At 35.9% G+C, this 27,218-nt stretch overlaps 1 protein-coding gene across 1 annotated transcript; it reads right to left on the bottom strand.

The window, feature by feature from the left end:
* Positions 1-17,679: 17,679 nt before the first annotated feature.
* LOC127788886 (tropinone reductase homolog) lies at positions 17,680-19,949 on the bottom strand. The gene is made up of 5 exons (XM_052317550.1): positions 19,727-19,949; positions 19,314-19,521; positions 18,423-18,639; positions 18,225-18,331; positions 17,680-18,130 (listed from the first exon to the last, which is right to left on the bottom strand). The coding sequence occupies exons 1-5, from the start codon at positions 19,813-19,815 to the stop codon at positions 17,933-17,935; spliced, it is 819 nt and encodes a 272-aa protein (XP_052173510.1). The 5' UTR covers positions 19,816-19,949; the 3' UTR covers positions 17,680-17,932.
* Between the last annotated feature and the right edge of the window lie 7,269 nt (positions 19,950-27,218).

The raw sequence follows: 27,218 nt of genomic DNA, 5'->3' as shown, positions 1-27,218 counted from the left end.
AAAACTGTCTCAGTACACATCATACCCATCACCACACTCTTCTCATTTAGACTCTTAACATAGCTCCATTATGCCATAATCAACTTTTCTAAGAACCTAGCCCTAACGAATTCGACATCATTCCCAAAGGAAGCGGAGCGATATAAGGCCCCGTGACGGACGTGATGAAAGATACCAAGACATCACTTCCTAACTTATTTCATTAGCAATAAACCCATTAATAAAATATAAGGCACATGATGGTTGCCACACGGATTTATATTATTAATGTGTGGAACTGAGTCATGGTGAGGGAGGGAATAAAATATGAGAAACCACAGAGACTCAAGTAAAAATTAAAGAACGTAGGGTGAGGGTTAGGAGCTTACCTTTATTTGCCTAATTCTTGCCCTTTTCGCACTCCCGCTGCAAAGTAAAATATTCTACAGACAGTAATTAAATTACAACTTAATAAAATAATTAGATTTATCTGTGTAAAATCCATAATTTACATACATGAAATTCTCAATAATTTACTTGGTTATGTTTAACACCAAATACTGCCCGGATTCTTATTTTTCTCGAATTTTCCTCCATTTTTTCTAGATTTCCTTATTTCTTATTTTTCTTTTTATTTTTTTCCCTTTCTTCTTCTTCTTCTTCTTCTTTTTTTTTTTTTTTTTTTCTTTTTTCCCTGTTCATCTTCATCTTTCTTCTTTGCGCGGCCGCTCCGGTGCTCCAGCCTGGCCACCCCTTGCCAGCCACCACTGCTGCTAGATCCGTCGTTGATTGCTGCGTCGACCACTGTGCGACCAGCGCCACCGGCTGCCACCACCACATCCGGCTTCCCTGCTCGCAACCGGCTCGTGCGCACAGCGTTGCCATTGTTGCTTGGCCTCCAACCACCACGCCCATCGCTACGGCTTACCACTGCCGCCTTCTATAGCCGTCAGACGTCCCTCATTGTTGTTACCAGCTCCATCGTCACCTACCGCTCCTCGTCGCTATAACCGACCAGCCCCTGGCCGGCCACCTCCAACGCCTCAGGTCGTCGCCTTTGGCCAGCCCTCTCTCCCGAGCCTTCTTTCTCTCTTCCAATCTCTCTTTCCTCTCCCAATCTCTCGACTCCTTTGTTCTCCTGAGCTCACCCTTTCTCTTTTCTCTATTTTCAACGAAAATTGCCCCCTATAGCATGCTTGGGGGCCACGCACCTATACATATATATATGTGTATATATTAATTAATTAATTTAATTTAATTTACTCATTTGTTATTATTATTAGCATTATCCTTATTATTATTATTATTATTATTATTATTATTATTATTATTATTATTATTATTATTGTTATTATGACTATCATCATCATCATCATCATCATTATTATTATGATTATTATTACTATTATTATTATTTTTATTTTTATTTTTATTACGGTTATTATTATCTTTAGTATTATTTATCTCCCTTAAATCTTCAAATACTCAACATTGATCTCAAATACCATAACTGAATAACTATTATTGTCTCCAAAATTTTGGGATGCTACATTATCATTCGAGTCTTGGATGGACAAGGGTGGACGAATAAGAAAGCTTTTATAGTTTTCTTCCACGGAGGTCACTAGACAAATCAGTTTCAATTATTCTGCTACGATCCAAGATTTTTACATACCGTTTGCAATTTTATTAAAAGTTCTACAACACATCTAGAGATGTTTGACGAGTAACCATCAAGAACTTTTATGTCTTTCAAAAATTCACACATAATCAATTTTTCCTTCAAAGATAAATCATAGCATGCTGGAGGTAGTGTACCATCATTTTCATTGACAATGTGAAGTTGCTATCTAAAACCCATTTCTATCAATCCATGCGAGCTTTCTTTCCATCTATTATTTTACCCTCAATATGCATTATTGTACCAATCACATTATCACATACGTTCTTCTCAATATGCATAATATCCGGATTGTGTCATAACAATAGATTTTTCTAAGAAGGTAAATCAAAGAAAATACTTTTTTTTCTTCCATTGGTTCACACAATCATCACTTGGATTATTTGAAATATTTATCTTCTTTTTCTCTTTTTCAAGATATTTCAATTGCTCCAACACATCATCTCTAGACAATTGCTGAGGCTTTCTTCTTTGCTCCATTTTACCATCAAATTGAGATTTATTACTTTGCCACTTATGATCTTCTGGTAAACATCGTTAATGCCCCATATAACAAAATTTTCTCCCATTGTTTAACCATTGAGAACAAGTATATTTGTTATAACACGGGCAATCCCATTTTTCTTTCCTACTATATCCAGATAGATTAACAACACGAATAAACCCATTTTCATTGATTGTCCACAATAAAGCTACATGCATTTGAAAATTCTACTTTTTTGAGGCATTATATGTTTGGAGGCCAAACTCCCATAACTCTTTTAATTCTTCAATTAGTGGTTGTAAAAATAGATTAATATCATTTCTAGGTGCCCTTTGGACCTAGAATAAGTAAAGGCATCATGAAATAAGGTTGTTTCATGCACATCCAAAGTGGCAGGTTATATGGAATCAGGATGATAGGCTATGTACTATGTGCAATGCTCATAGATCCAAATGGATTAAACCCATCAGTTGTCAACTAAAGTCTAACATTGCGTGGCTCCAATGTAAAAGAGGGATACAACTCATTTAACCTTTTCCAAGCTTGAGAATCTGCTAGATGACACAATAACCCATCCTTGACACGTTTCTCTTCATGCCATAGCATATTAAAAGAAGTTTTTGATGACATATATAATCTTTGGAGCCTTAGAGTCAATGGAAAATACCTAAGAGTTTTCATGGGTGTTTTCTTTTGATGCCTTTCATCTTTACCTGCCATTAGTTTCGATCTAGATTTGAAACATTTGATACATTCATTCTTGTTTGCATGCTCTTTTCTGAATAGTATACAATTATTTGGACATACATCAATCTTCACATCAGCAAGACCCAAATCTCGAATAAATTTTCTAGCCTCATAATAAGAACTTGACATAGTTTCAGTCACTGGAAACACATTTAATCAACTCTAGCAACATGTCAAATGAGTTATTACTCCATCCATTTATGCATTTCAAGTGTTACAATTTCACAAGAAATGAAAGTTTTGACGCATGGGTACATCCAATATATAGTGGTTTCTCAGAATCAAACAACAACTTATAAAATTCCTTTGCACTCTCAGTAGGCTCCACATGAGACGTAGAATTAACACTCATATCCTCTCCCATATTAGACCTTCCAAAAGCATCTTCTAGCATTTGGTGTATATCATCATCAATGGTCTCATGGCTCGTCCCTACCTCATTAAATATATCCTCCCCATGAAAGTACATTTAACATAGTTTTTGACAATTCCATGTTAAACTAAATGAAATTTCACATCATCATTACTTTTGTGACATGTATTGCTGCAGTTGATGCAAAGACATAAGACTTTTTCTTTATGAGGTGGAGGACCAAATGCGGATTCCAAGAAAGCTTCAACACCATCCAAATATTCATTACATAATCTATCCTTTAATTGCATCCAACTCCTATCAAAATATTCATTATTAATTTAAGGGTACATTTTTACACGCAATTATTTCCATACGCCCCCAACTATGAAAAGATACCATATATCTATACAAATATATATATTAACACAAGTCAGACTCTAAATTTTAGTAAAAAAAATAAATATATAACTGTATGATAGGAAAGGTACGAGACAAGACCATGTAACTTTTCTGTAGAACTTTAGTGAAAAATGCGAGTGGCATAGGATAAGAGGAGACAAGTCTCGACGGCAACAATCAAATTACTCGTTTGTAATAAAAATGTACATATCAAGTTGTAAAAATAGTTTTATTTTATAAAAAATAAGAACTAAACTATTCGCAAATGACTCTTACTTAATTTTTGAAAAAAAGAAAAATCTCTTATACTCTGAAACAACTTTTTCTACTATGAAGGGTACAAGGAGGCATTTGAGCGACCACTCTCCATCAAGAAGATCATCACATCGCCACATTAATAAAAATAAAAATTCCCCTGTTTAATGTTCATAGTTGTGTCATCATACAGTATGAGGTATTTTTATCTTTGTCTAATCTTCTTTGTCTTTTGGCTTTAAGTAATTTTTAGTGGCTTATGTAACCAATGCATGGAGAAACTCCATCAATCTTTTTTTTTTTTCTTTTATTGAAAAAAATAAAGCATAATAGAAACTCTTATAAGATGAGTGGATAGAGATGGACATAAAACAAGATTAAATGAACATGATAATAGAAACAAAAACAAGAAAAAATGTCAGCTTAAGGTTGCAGCGAGGAAAAAACACATATTTGGAGATGAAACTAATCTCAAGGTTTGCAACGAGAAAGAAGAATAATGGCTAGCTACTTGATCTAGAGATGAACGATAAGCAGCAGATCTTGAGTGATGGATGCTGACAATGAGAAATGGTAGCGAAGAAGGGAGAAAAAGTTGTATCCACATCCATGAGACACCTAATGAAACTAGACAAATTGAGTTACTCAAGGACAGGAACAACAAGAAAAAAAATACCTCAAACCTGAAGATGGATGAGATCAATGTTTGGACATTGGACGAGCTACTTGTCAAAAATCGATGCCAACTCCAATGCCAATCTGTCCCTCGTTTGATCTCTCTCTCTCTCTCTGCAAATAGGGTTTGGGGTTTTTGGAAAGAAAGTGTTTGTTGGGAGTGAATACAAGCATCCCTTGCCTATTAATTTGCTTATTTTTTTAAATATTTAATTATTAAATATTAATCATATTTGTTGGTTAAATAAAAAATAAAAATAAACAAACTATTAATATATTTTTTATGAATGTAGTTAATTAAAATTTCATTTAATAAAAATTTTTTATGGAATTTTTTTGATCATTTTTTAAAAAGTTATAAATACAATTTTTTGTAAAAAAATTATTATTTATAGTCTCAAAATATTTTTTTAATGATTTTTTTAGTCAAAATGTTGACTAATAAAAGTTATAAAAAGAAAATGAATTTATTAAAATTATAATTTTATTCAATAATGATAGAAAAGTAATATATTAATGATGATATTTTAATCTGTCATTAAAAATAAGATTATTAAGAGGGGAGTTACTTTACATCATTAATAATATTGTCTTAACCACAAATGTTAGTGAAGGCCAAAAGTTAGTCGCCACTAAAAAGGTCTATTAGCGAGAGTCACACCATGACTCCAACTAAATTATGACCATTAGTGGGACCAAATGTTAGTCTTCACTAAAAAGATCAATTAGTGAAGGCCACATTGTGGCTCCAACTAAAATATGACCATTAGTGGAGTTTTTTCACATGCCTCCACTAAAAATACCAATTAATAGTGAAGACTAATGTTGGTTGCTACTAAATAGGTTCATTAGTGAAGACCACACCGTGACTCCATCTAAAATGTGACCATTAGTATAGGCTTTTTACAAATACCAACTAATAGTGGGAACTTGATGGGAAAAAGAGAGTAACCAAAGATTCACCTGCTCTCCTTATTTGATTGAACTTGTGAGGAGTGAACACAATGGCACAACAAACACCACAATATATGGAACACAAAAATAAGTTAAACAAGAATAAAACAATCAACACGCCCCTTCCAATGTGAAAGGGTAAAAACCACGAGACCTAATGGTCCACTCCAAAACTCCACTATGAAATAAGAACCAAAAGTGATTGTTCAACAATAGTAGCAGGTATACAACCTCAAATTAGCTAGCTATCATGAACAACTTCAAAGCATAACACAAAAGAGAGATTAGAGAGATATCATTGAAATTAGGTTGTTGTTTTAGAGTGCAAAATTAGAGTTGTAGAGCTCAAATAAACGATCCAACCATGCAACTTGAATTTCTAGATGTCTTCTGTCTTCTGACAAAAAATTAGCCCAATCGGACCATGGATGACCTTCAATTTGTAGATGATCAAAACTTGTTTGCTACTCTTCAACCCAAAAAATTCCAAATAGTAAACACTCTGTTCAAAGACCAATAACCGGTGCTTCAAACCTCAAAATGTTAATCCGACTATTCAAAATGAAGAATGAAATGTATTCTATAAAATGACCAAAAATCAACAAGATCGGACCACAGATGATTCCTTAACCAATCACTTAATCAAACCTATACACTCCACGCACCTCTTCTCAAACTCTCTTTTTGTTAAAAACTGTTGCACACACACACTCTTGTCTTTTTATATTGAAATTTTAGAAAAACCCTAAGGGCCTTGGGCTTCTTGCTCATGGGCCAAATAAATTATGGGCTTCTTCACATAGGAAGGGACAAAAAAAACCCAACAATTCTCCCTTCCGACTATGTGGAGGATTTTTCTATTCCTGCAACGGAACAACAAAACTCAAACTTCCCTCTTGGTAACGCTTTTGTCATCATATCAGAAGCATTATCATCAGTGTGAACCTTATCAAATTCTAACAGCTTAGCATCTAAAACATCTCATATCCAATGATATTGTAACGACCCTAAAGTGAGCCTAGATGTTTTAATACTTAACGTTAATTTAATGGCCTTTTAAATGTGGGTCTTTTAATACTTGATGGTAAATCTCCTTGATGGTATAACAATAATTTTAGATTGGTATAATTTTATTTTATGGTTCATGTAATTGAGAAAATAAGTATATGGATATAATTTTTAATAGAACTGGAAATAATGAAATGGGATTCAGTTAATTAGTTAATAAGTCCATGGGTTTATCAGGTGGGCTATATAGTTGTTGGGTTGGGCTTGGTCCCAATGGTAAAGGAATTTAAATTTTTATGTGAATAAGAAAAAAAGAAAAATTTAAAATAAGGATATGTGTCAAATACCAAAAATGCCCTAAAAAGCTGGTCTGTTATCAAAAAAGGTAGGGGCAATTGAGTAAGGCTGGCATGAAGACTTGGTGCCATAGCCACCATTTTCTTACACGCAGTGTGTGTGTTTCCATTTCAGTGCAATGGCCTAATCCCTTTTGCCTCTCCACTGTTCGATTACTCTTTTTTCCTCACCCCCCATGTGTTCTTCTTATACTTCATTTTCTCCTCCTTGTGGTATCATCTCATCTGTATATCTTTCTCTGCCATTGAAGCTCAACAAAGAGAAGGCTCAGTCAACCTCAGGCAAGTTCTTTCTGCCTTCTCATTCACATTCTGTAATCCTTGTATACTTTATCTCTTCTTGAGCGATTGTTCGTTGCTTAGACGATTGTAAATGTACACACACACACACACACATATCCATTTTCCTGCCTCTGTGAGTAAATTCTTCTTTTTCTTCCTCTTGTTATAGCATCCTTGTTTTTCTTTTGAAATTTCTCTTAAGCTTCTTGCTGTCCCTTGATGTGTCGAAATGGGGTTTGATTTACTCCTGAGTTTATTTCTGGAATGACCTACTTTTATTTAATACAAGAGTCTGTGAGGTAAGTAAATGTTATACATATATATATATATATATAGTAGATATGAGCATGGCCCAGCTCCATCTTGTTCTGTTCCAAACAAAATCCACATATATACATATATACGAACAACCATTGTTGCCCAGCCGAGTGACCCAGTTTTATATCTATATATATACATATACGAACAGCCTCCATTGATGGCCCAACTGAGTGACCCACATATATATCTCTATACATATACGTACCCGATCAACTCCACTGTTATCCTAGCTGAGTGACCCACATATAAATCTATACACATATACATAACCGATTAACTATCTTTGAATGCCCTATTCTAGTCAACCACCCACTTATACTTATATATATATCACCCCGTTTTGAATGCCCTATTTTTGTTCCAACCAACCCATCATTTATACACTCATACATATGTTCATATATGCACGATAGTGTAGCCTCTCTCTTTCTCTCCCTTACTGTTTCATTTAAATCCCTCCCTGCCATATTTGGATCATCCACTTGTCTATATATATATATATATGCGCACCAGTAGAGAGAGAAAGTGGGGGCATTAAAATCCAATGGAAAATATGATATCAGCTTATATTATGTTCAAAAATAAAATAATTCTCCCTCATTGTAAAGGGAAATTTTTGTTACAAAAGCCTTTTTCTTGTTTTCCTTTAATTATGTTTATATATATATACATATATATGCACACACCCAGTTCGCATGCCCAGCCCATGTTCACATTTGGAAGCCATGTATATATATATACATACAATTAGTTGAAGCACCCAAGTAAATAAAATATACATATATGTAAACACATTCACGCACCCACTAGATGCTCCAATCAAACCCATTTATAATTATATATATATATATATACACATCCAAGCCACTGGATGTTCCAAGCAAATCCATATAAACTATAGCAGTGCATTTATATATACATATTCAAAGCCCATTTATATAAATATTCAAGCCCACTCATATAAATATTCAAGGCCCATTTATATATATATATAATTATAATAGAAAATATCTTATGTTGTCAGTGATGTCCTAAATTTTAATAACTCCAAGTATATGTATAAATATGTATACACACATATATATATATATGAATACTTGTTATGCATCCAGTAAATTGTAAATCTTAGTAATTGATTTGATGAATTCTTGAATAAATTACTGTAGTGTGTGCATACTTGATGTGAGTGAAAAACTACCAAGTGTTGTGGGATGGGCAGAAATTATTTGTATAAGCATGGCAATAATTTATGAGATGAAATTTCGTGATATCTATATATACGTGGGAAGGAATGCATGATATGTTTTGTACATGATCAGTATGTGTATGTTATGATACTTCGTATTATTTATCTTTGCGCACCTATTATTTTGCGCGGAGGGAAAATGGTACCCTAGAGCACCCGGGGCGGGACGAGGTGGCCATAGCCTGACAGGTTGGCTCCATATTATTTGTGAATTTTTATTTACACGAATGTACTTTGACATATGTTATTTGATGGCTTGCGAGCCTACGAGATTTGATTCTGATACTTAATTTTATATGCACATTTGCATAGTAATATATGGTGACATGATGTATTTAAATTGAAATTGATAAAGTCATAAATTACAAATCTCGTATAAAATTGTCAAGTTCTTGATTACTCTTTTTGATGTCACCATATTCTTGATTCTTGTTCGCCATTCATTGCTTCTCAAACTTGTTGAGCCTTGTGGTTCACTTGATCTTTCTTGCCATTCCAGATAAAGGGAAAGCTATTTTCGGGGGTGAGTCCAGTGGGACTAAGGCCCAGGGATAGTGGTGTACGGAGACGTATCCTAACTTGAAGATCTTGTTTAGCATTTTGGTGAGGTTTGAAATGAAATGATTGTTATTTTGTTAGTTAACATTAGAGCCTCTTAATTATTATGTATGGCTTTCGAGCCCCAAACTCATGAGATCTTGCAAGTGTAACTGAACTTTAATTTAGTTTCCGCAGTTAATAGTGAATTGAGTTATTTGTTTTATTACAGTTTGTTCTATATCATCTCTGTGATGATCTCTTTTCGAATATCCTATGCTAGCGGGAATATTCGAAAGTGGGCCCTTACAGATACCTTACTTCAATATGTTTTGATCAAGCATGAAAAGTTGGATTCTTACTAAGATAAATAGCACTTTGACTATCGCAAAACAAGACATACCTTTCTTGTTGAAAACCACGTTCTTGCATAAGTCTCTTCATCCAAAGTAACTCTTTTCCTACTTTAGTTATCGCAATGAATTCTGACTCTGTAGTAGAAAGTGTAACACACTTTTGCAATTTAAATTGCCAAGCCATTCCACCCACAAAAGTGATCAAATATCCTGAAGTAGACTTTCTTGTGTCAATGTCTCCAGCTATATCAGAATTAGTAGAGCCAACTAGAATGGGTTTCTCATTCCCAAAACAAAGTTTCAAATGACTAGTTCCTTAGAAATATCTCATGATCCATTTCATCGCATTCCAATGTTCCCTTCTTGGATTCGAAAGAAACTTACTGACAGTGCTAACAACATATGCTATATCTGGTCTTGGACATACCATTGCATATATTAGGCTTCCAACAATAGATGCATACGAAACTCGTTGCATATCCTTCTTTTATTTTTCTATTGATCAGCTTTGCTCTTTACTCAGCTTGAAGTGAGTAGCAAGATAAGTACTTACCACTTTAGCTTTATCCATATTGAATCTTTGAACTTCTCAATATACTTCTCTTGTGATAGCCATAACTTTTTCTCTTTTCTATCACATGTAATCCCAAGTTTTTCATTGTAAAAGACTTACTCAACGCTTGCTTCAATATGTCAATCCTGGAAGCATTACAGCCAACAATAAGCATGTCATCAACATAGAGCAATAAAATAATAAAATCATGGTCATTTTTTTTTTTTTGCATAAAGGCACAATGATTAGAGTTCGTCCTTTTGTAGCCTTCCTTCTCCATAACGGACTCAAATTTTTTATACCATTGTTTTGGCGCTTGCTTTAAACCATATAAGCTCATTTTCAACTTACATGCATAGTTTTCTTTTCCTTTTACATTAAAACCCTCTGGTTGCTCATGTAGATATCTTCTTCTTCCAAATCACCATGTAAAGAGGTTGTCTTAACATCTATTTGCTCAAACTCTAAGTTTAGAGTTGCAGCTATACCTAACACAACTCTAATGGAAGACATTTTTACAACTGGAGAGAAAATCTCTTCAAAGTCAAATCCCTTTTCTGATTGTATCCTTTAACGACGAATCTGGCTTTATATTGTGGAAGCGAAGTATTTTCCTTTTGCTTCAACCTATAAATCCATCGATTTTTCAAAGCCCTCTTGCCTTTAGGTAGTTTAACCAGCTCATAAGTAGAGTTGTCATGTAAAGACTTCATTTCTTTATTCATTTCATCAATCCACTATTGCTTATGTTCTCCTTCAACTGCCTCTATATAAGACTCAGGTTCTTCCCCTTCAGTCAATGTCATATACTCATAAGAAGGATATTGAGTAGAAGGTCTTTTATCTCTAGTAGACTTGCGAAGTGGAGCAACTAAAGGAACCATAACCTTTTGGGGTTGATCACCATCATCATCTTCATCTGCACCAATATCAAAATGTCTTCCATTGTGTTGGTCATTTTGGCCTCAATGACCATCATGGGCATTATTCTGAACTTTGACCTGAGCATTATCCTTAATAGGACTAGGCACATTATTAAATGATCTAAATCAATGGAACTATCATTATCTTGAGAGGTTTCCTTCTCAATGTCTTCAATTGTTTGATCCTCAAAGAATACCGCATCTCTACTTCTAAGGAGTTTCTTCTCCACATGATCATATAATCTATACCCAAGCTCATCTTGTCCATAGCCAAGAAAAATACATTGTCGAGTTTTAGCATTTAGTTTTGATCTCTCATCCTTGGGAATATACACAAAACCTTACAACCAAAAACACGCAAGTGATCATAAGAGATATCCTTACCAAATGAGAATCTATTTGGAACATCACCATGTAGAGGAACATTAGAAGATATGTTAATTACATGTGCCACTGTGGACAAAGCTTCACCCCAAAAGGATTTTGGCAGCTTTGTTTCTACAAGTAGACATCTGACCTTCTCAACTAATGTCCTATTCATTCTTTCAGCCAAACTATTCAACTGAGGAGTCTTAAGTAGAGTTTTCTTATGTCTAATGCCTTGTTGCTGACAGTATTCTTCAGATTGCCCTCTATATTCACCGCCATTATCAGTTAGAATACACTTCAATTTTTTCTGAATCTTCTCTGTTTGTCTTTCAACCAATGCATGAAACTGCTTAAACACATCAAGTACTTGGTCTTTTGTTTTCAAAGTATATACCTACACCTTTTCTTGAATGATCATCAATGAATGTTACAAAATAAAGTGCACCACCAAGTGACCTTATCTTTAAAGGACCAGAAACATCAAAATGCCCTAACTCAAGAACATCGACTTTTCTCAAGGATGATGCTTATGAAATGAAATTCTATTTTGCTTTCCTGCTAGACAATGAGCACATCTCTTCAACATTCCACTTGTAGTTTCAGGAAGCAACTTCTTTCTTACCAAACAGTTAAGCCATTTTTCACTCATATAACTAAGCTTCCTATGCCATAATTCAATTGAACTTTCATTTTCTGCCACATTCACTCCTCCCTTAGATATAGATGCTTGCATCATATACAAATTGGAGTATTTGTTTCCTTGAGCTATAACAAGGGAGCCTTTAGTGAGCTTCCATTTTCTCTCACTAAAGATATTCCAATACCTTTTATCATTAAGCTTATTGGCTGAAATCAAATTCAAATGCATATCTGGAGCATGCCTAACATCGCTAAGCATTAATCTTGTTCCATTACTTGTTTCCAAGCAAACATCGCCAATGCCAACTATTCGAGCCAACCCTTCATTACCTATCTTCAGTGTCCCAAAGTCACTAGAAGTATAAGATGTGAAGAATTCCTTTTGTGATGTCACATGAAGTGAAGCATCGCTGTCTATCACCCAATTAGTCTCATAACTAGTAAGAGTGATCACATCATCATCATAAACAACAAGAAGATCATTAGTGGTCGTAGCATTAACACGATTATTATTGTCATGATCGTTCTTATCTTGTTTCTCACTACTAGCCATATTCTCTCTTCGCTATTGGTAACAATGCTGCATAATATGGCCTTTCTTACCACAATGATGACACTCAACATTCTGGTATCTAGATCTAGACTTGCTTTGGCTTTTATCTCTACCATTCTTACCTTTGTATTTGTCTCTCCCCCTCTTTTTAGTGAACGAAACTTTAGATTGTGTTGACGAGCCTTGAGATTTTCTTCTCATCTCCTCGTTAAGAACACCACCCTTGACTAATTCCATGGACATAACACCATTGGGGGGTATAATTAGTAAGTGAAACCCTAAAGGTCTCCCAAGAATCTAGTAGTGTAGCAAGTAACCAAAGTCCCATCACTTTATCATCAAAGTTGACACTCGTAGTAGATAATTGATTTATAACACCTTGAAATTCATTCAAATAATTAGCCATTGAATTTCCTTTTCTGTATTTCAACTACATCATCTTTTTCAACAAGTAGAGCTTGTTATTACCACTCTTTGAAGCATATAAGGTTTCTAGCTTAGTCCATAATGTTCTTGCATGTTTTTCATTACAAATGTGATTACAAACATTATCATCAAAAAATTTCCAAATGAAACCACATACCTGCTGATGCTCAAACTCCCAATCTTCGTCTGATTTAGACATTGGTTTTTCAGTAGCAAAAACTAGCACGTGCAACTTTTTCACAAATAAAAGATCTTTCATCTTACTCTTTCAGATATGATACTTTGAACTATTAAGATAAATTATCTTATTTGTATTCACTTCCATAATTCAATCAAATCAAACACACAACCTAGCTCTAATACCACAAGTGATTGTTCAGCAGCAGTAGCATGTACACAACCTCAAATCAGCTAGTTATCATGAACAACTTCAGAGCATAACACAAAAGAGAGACTATAGAGATATCATCGAAATTAGGTTGTTGTTTCAGAGTGCAAAACTAGAGTTACAGAGCTCAAATAAATGATCCAACCATCAGTTTGAAGTTCTAGATGTCCTCTGTTTGCTGACCAAAAATCAGCCCAATCAGACCACGGATGACCTTTCAATCTACATATGATAAAAAATTGTTCGCTATTTTTCAACCTAGAAAATTTTAGACAATAAACCCTCTGTTCGGACACCAATAATCGAAACTTCAAACCTCAAAATGTTAAGCCGACCGTTCAGAATGAAGAACCATGTCTTCTACAAACTGACCAAAAATCAGCAAAATCAGACCACATATGATGCTTCAATTGATCACTTGATCAAACTTGTACACTCTACGCATCTCTTCTCCAACTTTCATCTTTTTGTTAAAAATTGTTGCACACACACACCCTTCTCCAACTCATTTTTTATAACCTTTCTCCAACTCTCCACTTTTTGTTAAAAATTGCTGCACACACATACCCTTCTCCTTTTATACTAAAATTTTAGAAAAGCCTTAAGGGCCTTGGGCTTCTTGCTCATGGGCCAAATAAATTTTGGGCTTCTCTCCATAGGAAGAGACCCAAAAACCCAACATAACTGGTGCTGGTTGCCACTAAGAAGATCAATTAATGAAGGCCACACTGTGGCTCCAACTAAAATGTGACCATTAGTGGAGGTTTTTCACTTATTTCCACTAAAAGTACCAAATAGTGAAGGAGTTTGTGGTGAATGTCACTAAAAAATAGAATTTAGTAGAAGACATTTTTGATTGTCACTAATAATTTCCTTTTAGTGGAGGATAACATATGGCTGTCACTAAAAACTATTTTCTTCGACCCCCACTAAAAGTAGTCGCCAATTATCCTTTTCTTGTAGTGAATGCTTGCAGCTGGATAACTCTATTTTGGCTTTAAATGCTCTACATGGGTTGCTCGACTTTGGCTTTAAAATGCTCAAAATTTGTTCATGTCTTAGTGATGAGTCTACTTGGTTAGAGTTAGGAGTTTATTTTTTTATTTCTTATTTTGCCTATTTATTTTGATGATTCTTGATTCTATTTTCTAAATTGTGATGCTTCCTTTGGTGGGAGGAGTTTTCCCTTAATATGTTGGCATTTTATTTGCAATTTCATTTATCTTTCAAAAAAAAAAAAAAAACCAAAAAAAACCAGTTGTTTACTGTAAAAGTGTGAACTAGAGAGGAGGAGAAGAATGGGGCAGGGTGTGGAGGATGAGGATGGGGATGGAGATGATGAGTTGGGTTTTCATTGGTTGATTTAGTCTAATTTTCCAACACATTTTAGTGACTGATTATTTCCGTTGTTAAATAAAATACTATTTTTTTTATTGGATTCATAATTAGCCATAGATTTTCAATTATTCTTTGCTCAATAATTATTCACATTTTATTATATTTCATCACAGGTGGAGGTGGTAGAACAAAGTTATTCAGGGAACTCCAATGAAAGACCTTCCAAACAAATCAATCAATAATTCAATACTACTTAAAGCTACAAAGCTCCATCTCTAGTTTACACAGACAAACAGTAAAATTTGAGAGTCATCCATCATAAGGGACCAACACCACTTGGCCTCTGGTCTAAACCCATTGCATTACTATTGCTACCTCTTATGGAACTAAATCATCGGTGGGTTTGTAGAAAAATATGGGAGTTTTTGATGATTTAAAGACTAATCCAAAAGTTGTCAGCATATAACTCTTTAAGAGAAGCAAGAATAGAAATACAAAGAAGGGGTCATTTTTATGCTTTAATGAGAAAATCTAGAGAAATATTAACTCAATAAAAAATGGGGTTGGTATTATTTGTTGGTTAATTGAATTTAGTATTTGAGCTGTGCAGTAGAAGAGGGAATAAAAATGGGCCTTTTGTTTTCATTAAAATTCTTCGGACGCAGAGTGGAGAAATAATAAAATTTGGGCTTTGATGGTAGGCCTTGAATTTTAATTATCTTGGGAGGAATTCGGCTTTTATTTGGGTTATTTACGGGCTTTAAAATTGGACATAGAAGCCTAGTCCAATGCAAATATAAAACTCTATTTCTATTACGTACCCTCTATTAGAGTTAAGGTTTCGTTTATTTGTGAGAAAGTGTTTTCTTATAAAAAAATAATTTTTTGAACAAAAATAATTTAAAATGTATTTTTTTGTTATTTGGCTATAAGTTGAAAATTTTGTTGAAAAACTATTTTTAGTTTTTGGATGTGACTTAGAAAATTACAATATATTTTTATTATCAAATTATAACATAAAGATTAAAAAGAATAATAAACACAAAATAACAATAAAAATCAAAACATTATAATATCATAAACAAGTTTGCCGATAATCATAAGTTCTATAATACTATAAGTTTTGGATACTTAATTCTAATAAAAAAAACAAGTTATAAAGTACTAATTTAAGTTTTAGATTCAAGTAACGCGATTAACAATATTGACTTTTTATGATGCCAATCTTAATCAATCATGTCTTTGATAAGGTTTTGTATTCAAAGTTTCTTTAGTCAATTACTCTTGCTTAAAAATGCTTTTGCAGTTTTTTATTCTTAGCTAAGTAATCAAAGATAAGAGGGTAACTTCATGAAAATCTTCTACCTTCGTCACCATTTCAAATAGAATATCAACTTCAAGTTGATGTTTGTTTAGCTTTTGAATAACAATGGACATTTCTTTATTTTTTGCTACAAATATTGAAGCAATTGTGTCTTTAAAGTTGCGACCTCTCTTTCTGTGATGCCTTTTTCTAGAAGGTACATTAGATGATGATGTCTTTTTTATTTTTTTATATATATCTCCTCTATGTTGTCGTCATCATCTAATAGAGTAGAGAATTTTTAGGATCTCATCAAAGTTGATATCATTAAATGACTTGACAAAATTTTAAATTAGTGTATCCTTTCTTGTAACAAGTGTTATCTTATTGTATATTTTTATTTTTTTATTTAAATATTTTTCATGATTAAGAAAATCAAACCCATAATAAAACAAATGATGGAATTGAAACAACAGCTTATCGTTTGCTGTGGTGGTCATGACTTATTGCTTGGTGGCCGAAGAGAGACCAAACAGAGAGAGTGCCAGAGAGAGAGAGAGAGAGTCAAACAGTGATGGTGCGGCAGACGACACAAAACTGCAACGGCGAGGTAAATGGCAATAGTGACAGAAGGCAAATGGCGATGCAAGAGAGCGAGCAGTGAGGTAGATAGAAGTTGAGTAAAGGTTTCAAAAATCTGACTTCCCCTTTTGGCTTTTGTTGAGGGAAGTCATTTTTCACAATTTTGTATAGCATAAGTAACGTTGTTTTCTGTTGACTAAAATGTATTTTCAATTGACTTCTAGCTTTTCTTGCTCCCAAACATTGAAACACAGGGAAAGTAGTTTTCAGCCCAAACTGACTATGAAAAGTTGGAAATACAACTTGGGCCAGTTGAGTAAGGGAGAAAATAAATAAATAAAAATATCTTGGGATGTTTTTTTTTTATGGGGCCTCCGTTGCTTGGTCTTACAATTTTTGGTAAGAGAGATAAATCTAAATTTGATCCACAATGACTGTTGCTTGGTCTTACGATTTTTGGTAAGAGAGATAAATCTAAATTTGATCTACAATGACTATACAGGAAATGAATTTAAACTTAGGAATTCAGACCATTTACCACTTTCTATTGACCAATAAATAAATAAAAATTTCTTAAGTACATAATTGATAATGTGCTCAATGAGTCAAGTTTAGGCAGTAGGCATTGGGTAAGGGTAAAATTAGAGGAGATAATTGTGTAAGAGACGGAAAATGGCTAAAAAATTGTAACAAAATTAATGAGTTTGAATTTGAGATAAATAAATGGGCTCAAGTCGAAAGGGATTCACACAAATATTCTAAGATGGACACAATATGTTGAGCATAAATATAAAATTGATATGATTATTAAACGGCTTAATCGTATCACTTGTTTATAATTCTCCTAACCTATATAACTTATTCAACCCATAATAAATAAGTATAAAATAATAATATATATATCCCAATTAAATTTGTTTAGAGAATTACCTTTTGGACCTCTACCTCTTCAATAATTTTTTTTTTTAGATTACGCGTTATCACTCGTGTTCCATCGTTAATAATTTTTGATCTACCTTTAACTAGGGTAAGGCAGAATTTGAACCAAGTTGAGAAAAACAAAAGCCCATCAAATGCAACACATATATGTTACATTCAAAGTTTAAATCTTGGGATAGACGAGCACTACCACCTAACATAAACTTCTGGCTCTGCCTTTTGTGTCACTATTTCAAAACTTAATACCAAATGGAGGGCGAGACAACGTTGCAACTCTCATATCTCTAGTTGTCAGTAGCCTTGAATCCGCCAGCCGTATATCCGCCGTCAACACTAATGACTTGCCCAGTTATATACGAAGCCGCCGGAAGGCAAAGGAACGCCACCACCGACGAGATCTCGGTCGGCTCTGCCATTGGCCGGAGAGGAGTCCTTAGCATTAGTTGCATATACGCATTCGAAATGGACTTATCAACATCCTCCTGAAACAATGATATACGCAGTTGAAAATTGGGCTTAATCCACCGGTTTATGAAGAGAGAGTCAATTAATTAAAACTCCGAAGTATGAGATTACGGGTTTCATAATCGTCGTCTTCACGGCCCATGGTGCCACGGTGTTCGTCCGGATACTGTCCCTCGCCCACTCGCACGCCAAATTCTTCGTTAGCTGATTGATAGCACCTGAAAAATAAGCAGTATGAAAAAGCGTCTCTTTGGCATTGCTATGAAATTTTTACTTTTTAAGAAAAAAACAGTTTGGGGTTTCCTATACCTTTAGCTGCTGCGTAGACTGAAATTGCGGGGAGACCTGTGATGCCAGCGACAGAGGAAATGAACACGATGCTTCCTGCTCCGGAGGCTTTCAAGAGGGGATGCGCGAGTTGGCACAGATGGTAAGGCGACTCGACGTTGGTTCTCATCAAATTCGAGTAATCTTCAGCCGTGCTTTCTGTGGCTTGTTTCAGCAGAGTTGATGCAGCATTGTTCACCTATATGGCATCGATCAAACATCCCCAAAACCATCAATCAATCTCCAACAAAACTACAAGTTACTTTACAAAAAGCTGAGCTTTACCCAGCCAGGAAAGTTGAAAACTGGTCAGGCAAATTAAGATCATGCGAAAGAATCGGTGGTTTATGAGTCATGTCAATAGCTTAATAGTCAACTAAGTTATGTATAAATAGCTGCCAATGGGAAAGGGATAATCAATCACAATCATGGGTAAAGATGAATATTGGGAGAGATTATTGCATTGGCAGGAAAATTCCACAATTTTCCCGGATTCCATGATGGCCTACAACTTTATGTTCGTTTTCATGCATTTTTCTAGCATGGCCCGCAGTCCTTTTCTGCCAACCTTTGCTGTTCTTTCTTTGAAATTCCTCACTTCTACTTGCTAGCTAATCAACACTTCCACTGCTAATAAAAGGTAGAATTAATTCTCTTTCAGGCCTCTAATTTCCCTGTTCTAGAATTCTTACTCTTTTACCAAATCTGAAAATATCTTACTATGGCTCAACTGATCCATTATAAGAACGCTTCAAACATAATGATCAGTACCATCTCATTGAACAGTATTATATTACAGTCTTTTCAAGCTTAGAACAATTAATGGCGACTCACTTATGCTAAATACAGAATTTCGAACTGTGTCAAACTTACAAGGATGTTGAGCTTGCCATCAAAGACAGAAGAGACGGTCTTCATGAGCTCCTCTTGCTGAGGCCTCGACGACAAGTCACAAACGGAAGCGCTTACTTTGAATCCCTTGCTTTGCCATTCTTGAAGCCTTTCATTCAGCTCTTTCTGGTTCCTGGAGCATGTGTGGACTGCCGCTCCGAAGCCTGCTAGTTCCTCAACTATGGCATATCTAGTTCATAAACCAGAGATAACCCATTAAATCAGATTATGCTACTCGAGACTTAAACCAACTTCAAACTCGAGCTCATCACCAATACTTTCACCGACCACGAAACTCCAACTCCCGTGATAACAACCCATATGAATTCAACAAAGAAAATATTGAATGAAAGACAAGAAAGATAGAGATTGAAGAGAGATGGTCGGGCTCTAACCCAATTCCTCTGGTTCCACCGGTGACCAGAGCTGTCATTCCCTCGAGAGACCATCTTCTGTCTCTGCAATTCACCTCTTCACTTGCCATTCTCTGTTTTTTTGTCTCTTCAGCTTCTTTTCTTCCGCTCAATTGAAGTGTTTGGGTTGGAGCTTCACTCTTTATAGGCCGCTTAGAATATTTGATAATGGCTGTTTCTTTCAGCCGAAAATCAGCAAACTGTCAATTCTAAGGCCAGTTGGATGCTCGTGATGAATTTTATACACATAAGAATATCAACGTCGGCGTGTTTAACATTATTACAATTTTGAGTAATTGGGTGCTGCTTCGTCAAATCATTTATGATACTGTCACGTAGTTTCCAGCAGAAAGAAAATATATTATTAACTTTTATATAAAAATGTTACGGAAACCATGGGACACTGAAATTATATATCTATAATATTCAATTTTAGTAAATTTATGCCAAAAAATTTAATGCTTTTGTCAAAGTATTTTTTTAAATTAAGAAAAATATATAATTTTATTATTTTTTGAGACCAAGTATCAAGATTATTGCTTGAACATAATAATAAATTTATTTGTCAAAAGATTTTGCAAAATAGAGAAGGATTAAAGGGCATGTGGCATTCCTTATGCAATCACTCTAATACTTAAATTATATTCTTAGTTAGAATTGTAAAACTATTGAATAGGTCAAAGTAGGTTACTTGGAAAAATGAGTTCTCTATTTATAGTTGGGGTAGGTAGGAAGTGGTAAAGATTTTTAAATTTTTGGGATTGGTACTAGTCTTGTTAATCTTTATCTATTACACAATTTTTGAAGGAGGTCTCATAGATATGCTGCTTGCACCTCTTTGTCATGAGAACGCCCCGTGGAAGACTCTTCAAGAGACCTTTTGTACTATTCCAGAGCTTTTTGGTCCTCCCTTGTAGGAGTCAACCAAGAGGTTTTCTCAGGGATCTTTTATCCAAGAGGGTTTCTCAGGCCTTTTTTGTGGGACTTTCTCATTTATTTATTTCTTATGCTTCATTCTTACCTTCCGAACTTAATCCTTGTGGACTTCGTAAATGAACCTAGGTCTTTGTGCACATCAATTACTCCCTACTCTTTTCTTAAGATCTCTTTGGAATGATGAGTATTAACTTGTTAATTTGTCATCCTTGAGTGACTATTTTTTACTGGTTGTATGTTTCTTGGTGGAATTTTCCCACATTGACTCTCATTTTCTTTAGTTAATCCAATAGCTATGGTTTCTCGAAGACTTCTTATCGGGTAACCTATATTGTAGCGCCTTTTGTAGTTTCAGCTCTTGGGGTCTCCCTATAGAAGGTACCTCTATTATTTTCACATTTTCACTTTCCACCTGAGTGAATTCTTCAAGTTTCTTTAGACCATTCAAAGATTTTCTTTGCAAGTCTCTTACATACTCTCCTACTCATGATCTTTCGTAGAGACTCTTGGTTTTTTGGATCTTTTTTGTGAGTTATTTTATTTGAGTGATGACGAGAACCAAAACAAATGTGAAGGCCTACCATCTCTTAGGAGACACGTCTATTTTTAGGTAATAGGTCTTATTTTTCAATAATGAAAAATGCTATTGCAAAACACCATTTCCTCTTCTTCCTCTCTTTCCCCTCACCTAGCGACTTGTCGCTTTTTCTCTCCTCCTTTCCCATGGCTGTCTCCAATAATCGCCTGTCACCACCATCTTATCATCATCGTCTCCTTGTTGCCTCGTGCCGACCACTGTTAACGATGGTCGATATGCGAAATGTGAGGTAGCGCGAGGCCAATGACAAAGATAGGAAGGTGACGACGAGCAATTGTTGGAGGCGGCTATGGGAATGAGGGAGAGGAGAGAGGAGACAACCATGGTCGTTGGGTGAGGGGAGAGTGTAAAGACCCCAAAATTCACCTTAACCATTTTATACAACGAAAGCAAGACACAACGTATTCCCAACTCTATTACATAACATCCGGGCCTATCTTCCCATAAGATACAACATAAAATATTTTCAACAAAATATGACAATGGCTCTTTGGACACAACACATACAAAACTACTCAAGCATCTTTCAGTCGGGGGATCTCTACACACACCATCTACCCATGAAGGATTAGACATAACTGGACCTACCCTCAGCGATCACTTTGCCCTTATCTTGAATGATGTAAAGCAAGAGTGACTCATAAGACTCAACAAACATATGATGAAATAAAGGAAAAACAGGCTGAATATAGCATATATTTCCTAAACACCACACACAAGCCATGCCATTCCATGAATCACAACTCAACCCATCGATTGTAAACACATAAATGCACACATATAATGAATCAAGAGGCCCGCATAAGATACACATTGACACTTAAGGTTCTGCATACAAACCTGACTGTAACCATGAACTGGATGGTATACATCATGAGCCACAACTCTCACAACAAATCCATTAACACCACATCCACCATGAGCCAACGCTCTCAACATAATCTCAAGCCAATGCTTGTATAATATCATCATGAGCCAATGCTTGTACAACATCATCATAACATAGTGAGCCAAGCTCGCGGGTACCCTATGGATAAATTTTTTGCGCGTATATGAAACCATGTGTAAGACCCTGTTTCGGCATAAGGTTGCCATGTCATTTAAGTGAAAATAAAATACCAAAAATTGGCTTAACAGTGAAAATAAGTTGCCGAATCAATCGAAAGGAGTGCCCCGAAGCTTAGATATCAAAGGAAAATAATATTGTATTTAATGAGCAATTTGAAAAGTAATTTTTAGTATCGAAAGAAATTGAATCGAGAACAGTTTTCGGTACAGTTTCGGATTAGGCCGAAAAACTGAATCGTCGTGAGGGACTTCTGAAATGTCAACGGAACCTTTGAAAGACCTTGATTTTGTAAGTAGAACAACCCTTGAGCAATTTCGGGTTGAATTGAGAGAGTTTACAGTCGAAACAAAAATTCAGGCCAAAGTGTAATTTCTTAAAATTTATTGAATTTGCTCGAGGGAGGTCAAAAGTATGATTTTTGGAGTCTTTGGGATTGGAATGAGGATTTTAGAACTTGAGGATCTTAATGGAAATAATAGAAAGTCAGGGGATGATGAAAAGGGGCAAAATGCAAAAAGTCAAAATTTGGAGGGGCGAAAGTGTAATTTCATGAAAGTTGAAACAGCCATGGCCGACCATCACTGCTGGTCACCGAATAGGGGAATCTGACCTTTGTGATCTCAAGATCTCGGGTCAGGAAAGCTCAAGGACCAAGCCTTGACCGTCGGCATGCATCGAGGTGGCGGGAAAATCAAGAAATCTGGCCAAGTTTTTGGTTGGTTGATCGCGACCTATAAATGGCCTTGCGGGAGTTTTGTTGATGAATTTTGGTCGCCCAAGGGATGCTCGAGGCGTTTAAGGCATTGGGTAAGGCACCCATGGCCGATTGGAACGTCGATTTAGCCTATAAATAGAGTTAGGGCTTGGCAAAAAATTAGAGCATTTTGAGCTTCAAATCGAGAAGGTTAGCAAACGAATTGAGGGATGAGACCATAGGGCTTTTCTTACCCATAGCCTGAGGGTGATTTCTGGAGAATTTCTTGGATTTTGGTCGAGATTTGGTGGCTTTTTGAGGGTCGTCGGAGTTCGGAGGCGGCAGGTGATGCCGAGACTTTGGGCGGTCGGTTCAAGGCCTTCCGAAGCTCCTTTCGGCCATCAAGCTACGCCAAAGGGATCGACTTCGTGAGGTCTGTCAAGTGGTGCGGTCAGGAATGGATTCCGGTCATCGACTAGCTACCGGCTCGCCGAAGAAGACGACGCGCGTGCAGTGCACGCGCGACTTCGCATGCGCAGCAGACACGCCGGGCATGTGGGGGCGTGTGCCACTAAATTAAGTTTTGAATTTTTTTTAAAATTTGTGGAATTTTATTTTAGGAATTGTTGTGCAAAAATATTGGAAAAAAGGTTTGAGGAGATATTTATTTTGGAAAGTTAGTGAGGAAAAATGGGAGAAAAATAGGAAAATGTAAGGAAATTAAGGAGAAAATGATATCTTGATGCTTATTGAAATGAATATGATGATTAGGGTGTCTTGAGGCTTGAGGTGAAGTATCTTTTACGAAGTTTAAGGTTGGCACGCAAATCGAGGCGGTGCATGCTTTTCGAGAGAATTTGAGTTGCGTCTAAAGGTGAGTTGTTCGCTACCAAAATTTGTTTGTTCATGCAAATGGTTCGATGTGTGAGTGGTTTTACCAGAGAACTGGTTTTGTTGCACGTAAATGGATTACTATGAGTAGGTCAACTGAAAAACTACTTTGTTGCATGTGAAAATGTTTACTTCAAACGTGATTGATTATTTATAAAAGGTTTTGTTGCATGTGAACAGTTTTAACCTGTGATGATTGTTTTTATGTGGGTGGTTCGTCCTTAAAGGTTTTATGCATGTGCATTGAATTTTGTGTGATAAATTATGTACACGAAATGATGTTTCAATGATGTATGGTTGATGATGTTGGCATTGGCATGTTTGTGTGATGTCCATGTGGGATGTGTGTTGTCAACTTGTGTGCAGTACTTGAGTGATAGCACTAAGAAAACATGCTAAAGAAAAATACCCATTGGGGACTGGGCTGGGACCGGACTTCACCTTACGGGACCCAAGTGGCAGGGCTGCGAGTGGACACCACCCCGGACAGGCTCAAAGTGGCAGGGCTACGAGTGGACACCACCCCAAGACCATTGAGCGGTAGTATTGTTCCCGAGGTGGATGTGGATTCCCAGGGATAGTGTTGATCATCTTGTGGCTAGGGTTGTCTTGGGATCTGGATGCTTTTGAGTGTGAGCGTAATGCCTAGACATGACATGGGGATGGTACCCGGGTTCATGTGTGAGGTTTTCCCTCATAAGAAGGATCGCGTTGATGTGGTTATGTTGCCTTTAGAGAGATTGCATTTTCCCTAGTTAGGGTTAAGTGCTATGTGGGATTCTCTTGAGCTGAGGAATGTCGGGATGTGTCGATGTTATTCATGTCTGCATATGTTCATGAAAATGTTTTGAACTCTTATTTAGATGATTCATCATCTAATTTAGACTATGTTCCTGGAATATTCAAACGTTCCAGGTGAAAGTAGTGGTGCTAAGGGAAGAGGGCGTTATCAAGATGTAGTTGTTGATTGTATTGTAACCGTTATCATATGTTTTGTTTATGCTCGAGGTATTAGTAGTTATTATTGAGAGACAAGACTCGATGTATTTTGTTTTGAAATGTCTTGTCAAACAATTTCTATGTTATGAATAAAATGAATTTGGTTATGTATTTTCGAGGTTTCGATTCTACTTCCACTGATGTGATGATGTTGCTAGTCTTAGCTTATTCTTAAGTTAATATGTTGAGACAGTGGATCGGGATTGTCGGGATTTAATTTATGTTGAATGATGTTGTGTATATGTTGAGGAAAAAAAAAATGTATCCCCGAAATTTCAAGTGATTAACGCCTGTTTTGGGAAAGTAGGGCGTTACACCATGCAATACATCACATAGAAAATGTATGGCGGTATAAACATAAATGTGATACAAGCCCCCCATAAAATCAAACATTAGGCTATGCTTCGCCTACATAGAAAAACACACCCAATGTGATTCTAGTGCTCCTAATCACACTACCATGCCTATGCCCAAGCACACATAACAAATGATCCACTTGAAATGCAATCCCAGCCCAATGCCGGATAACCACTTTTGGCGAAACCCCTCAACAATTGCCATCCATTGGTTTATAGTCTGTGATTGTGGGGAAATCAAGCGACAGCTTCCCCGGGCCAGTCGATAATTCCCTCCCACAAGACACCCAAACGGTTAATAGTTAGCCCAACCGGTCAACAACCCCTATGACTCACACCTTTAAATTCATACACAACATTTCCATACCTTCTAGGAACCTATTCTATAAGGTTAGGCATCATTCCACAAGAAATATAGGGCAATACAAGACCCTATTCGAGGCTTGAAAGGAACTTAATCTGAACTGACAAGAAACAAGAGAGATTTACAAACTCTTCGCATAGGTAACAAATATGAATCCCTTTCCTCAAAACAGGGATTTCCTTTCACCAAATCTTAAGAAAAATACCACTAAAGGCATGAACATGAAGGAGATACAAGATTCTCATCCACCCCCACAATGTCTATCTCATATGAGGAAGAAGTTCTCATAGAGACCAATATTCCCAACACAAAACTTGCATCTTTAATGAAAGAATTTACCCATAGAACCAAAAAGGAAAAGAACTTGCTCTTTAGGCAAAAAGGAAGATGAAGTAGAGTTTGCCTTCAGAGATAACAAGATGGTCGAACCAAGGAGAAGAAGCTACTTGCTGGACTTGCTTCCCTTCACATAAAGACCCGCAAACTAAAAAATACACTAATAAGGAGAGAACTAGGAGAAAGAAAGAAGATGAAGAGAAGGAAAAAAAGAAAGATATATACCCACCGCCTCTTGGCTCTCTCCTTCCTTCTATAATCTTCCATCGACTTCTCTCCCCCATTTTTCTTGATTTTATCTACCAAATGGCTTAGAAAATCGTGCCCAACCATAATCGGTTGATAGTTTCGAAAGCATCCGTCGACTACTAGAAACCAAACTTCCCAATTTGTCAACATACTCGCTCCAATCTATCAACATATTCCTCCTTCTCCTACAATCAATTAATAGATCACACTCAATTGGCTATCAACAACCTGTAACCTCCTATTCTCATGAAACTACCTTTTACCTCATTACACCGACCCTCGATCTCTCATATGACACCTCCACATGCACATGCTTCCACTTTATCCTTGGCTACCACAAATTTAACTTCGATTATTCAACCTTGCTTAGTTTCTCTATACTTCATTTCACCTTTAACCTTGAACTTAATTCCAATATCAATTGTAGCTACTTCAATCCTCAAACTCCTCGTACAATCTTTCTCCTAGCTCTCAAATAGCTAGCGAGACACAATTAAATCCAGATAAAATTAATTGATTTATTCCCTTCTGTTTATTCATTTCCAAAAATATCGGGTCGTTATAGAGAGAGAAGAAAGGAAGAAAATGGAAGGGCGTTTTGTAATTTTGCAATTTGAGTGAAGGAAATTTTATCATTTCAACAATTTTTTGTAGTTCAAGGTATAACTCAAGGAGTACCAATGGTATGATCCTTCAATAATAGATCTTGTGAAGCTCCATGTGTAGTATCACTTCCTAAATGGTTATGAGATAGTACTTCCTAGGGGGATGAATACATGCACTGCTTACGTTGATGAGGCCTTAGGAGTCTATGAGGCTTTGTTGACAATTGATATCCAGTTCCTTATTACCAAATTTGGGATGAACATTTTGAGGGAAAGCTACCTAGTTCTAGCCCAACTTCATTCCAATTGATAGACCGAGCTGGTGGTTTTCTCAATCTTATGCCAAAACTTTTCAATTATTTTTACCAAATGCATAG

The sequence above is a fragment of the Diospyros lotus genome, chromosome 13 (genome assembly GCF_014633365.1).
Source record: "Diospyros lotus cultivar Yz01 chromosome 13, ASM1463336v1, whole genome shotgun sequence".
Taxonomy (NCBI): Eukaryota; Viridiplantae; Streptophyta; class Magnoliopsida; order Ericales; family Ebenaceae; genus Diospyros; species Diospyros lotus.
The sequence above is the reverse complement of the archived record's forward strand: the minus strand, read 5'-3'. Positions and strand labels throughout refer to the sequence as shown.

Bases quoted from the DNA above. Each gene is read 5' to 3' on its own strand.
- LOC127788886 (XM_052317550.1), bottom strand. From the start codon at position 19,815: ATGGCAAGTGAAGAGGTGAATTGCAGAGACAGAAGATGGTCTCTCGAG. The intron at 19,522-19,726 runs GTTAGAGCCCGA...TTTATGAACTAG, and splicing joins GGTGGAACCAGAGGAATTGG to ATATGCCATAGTTGAGGAAC. The intron at 18,332-18,422 runs GTATAGGAAACC...CTTATTTTTCAG, and splicing joins AGTCTACGCAGCAGCTAAAG to GTGCTATCAATCAGCTAACG.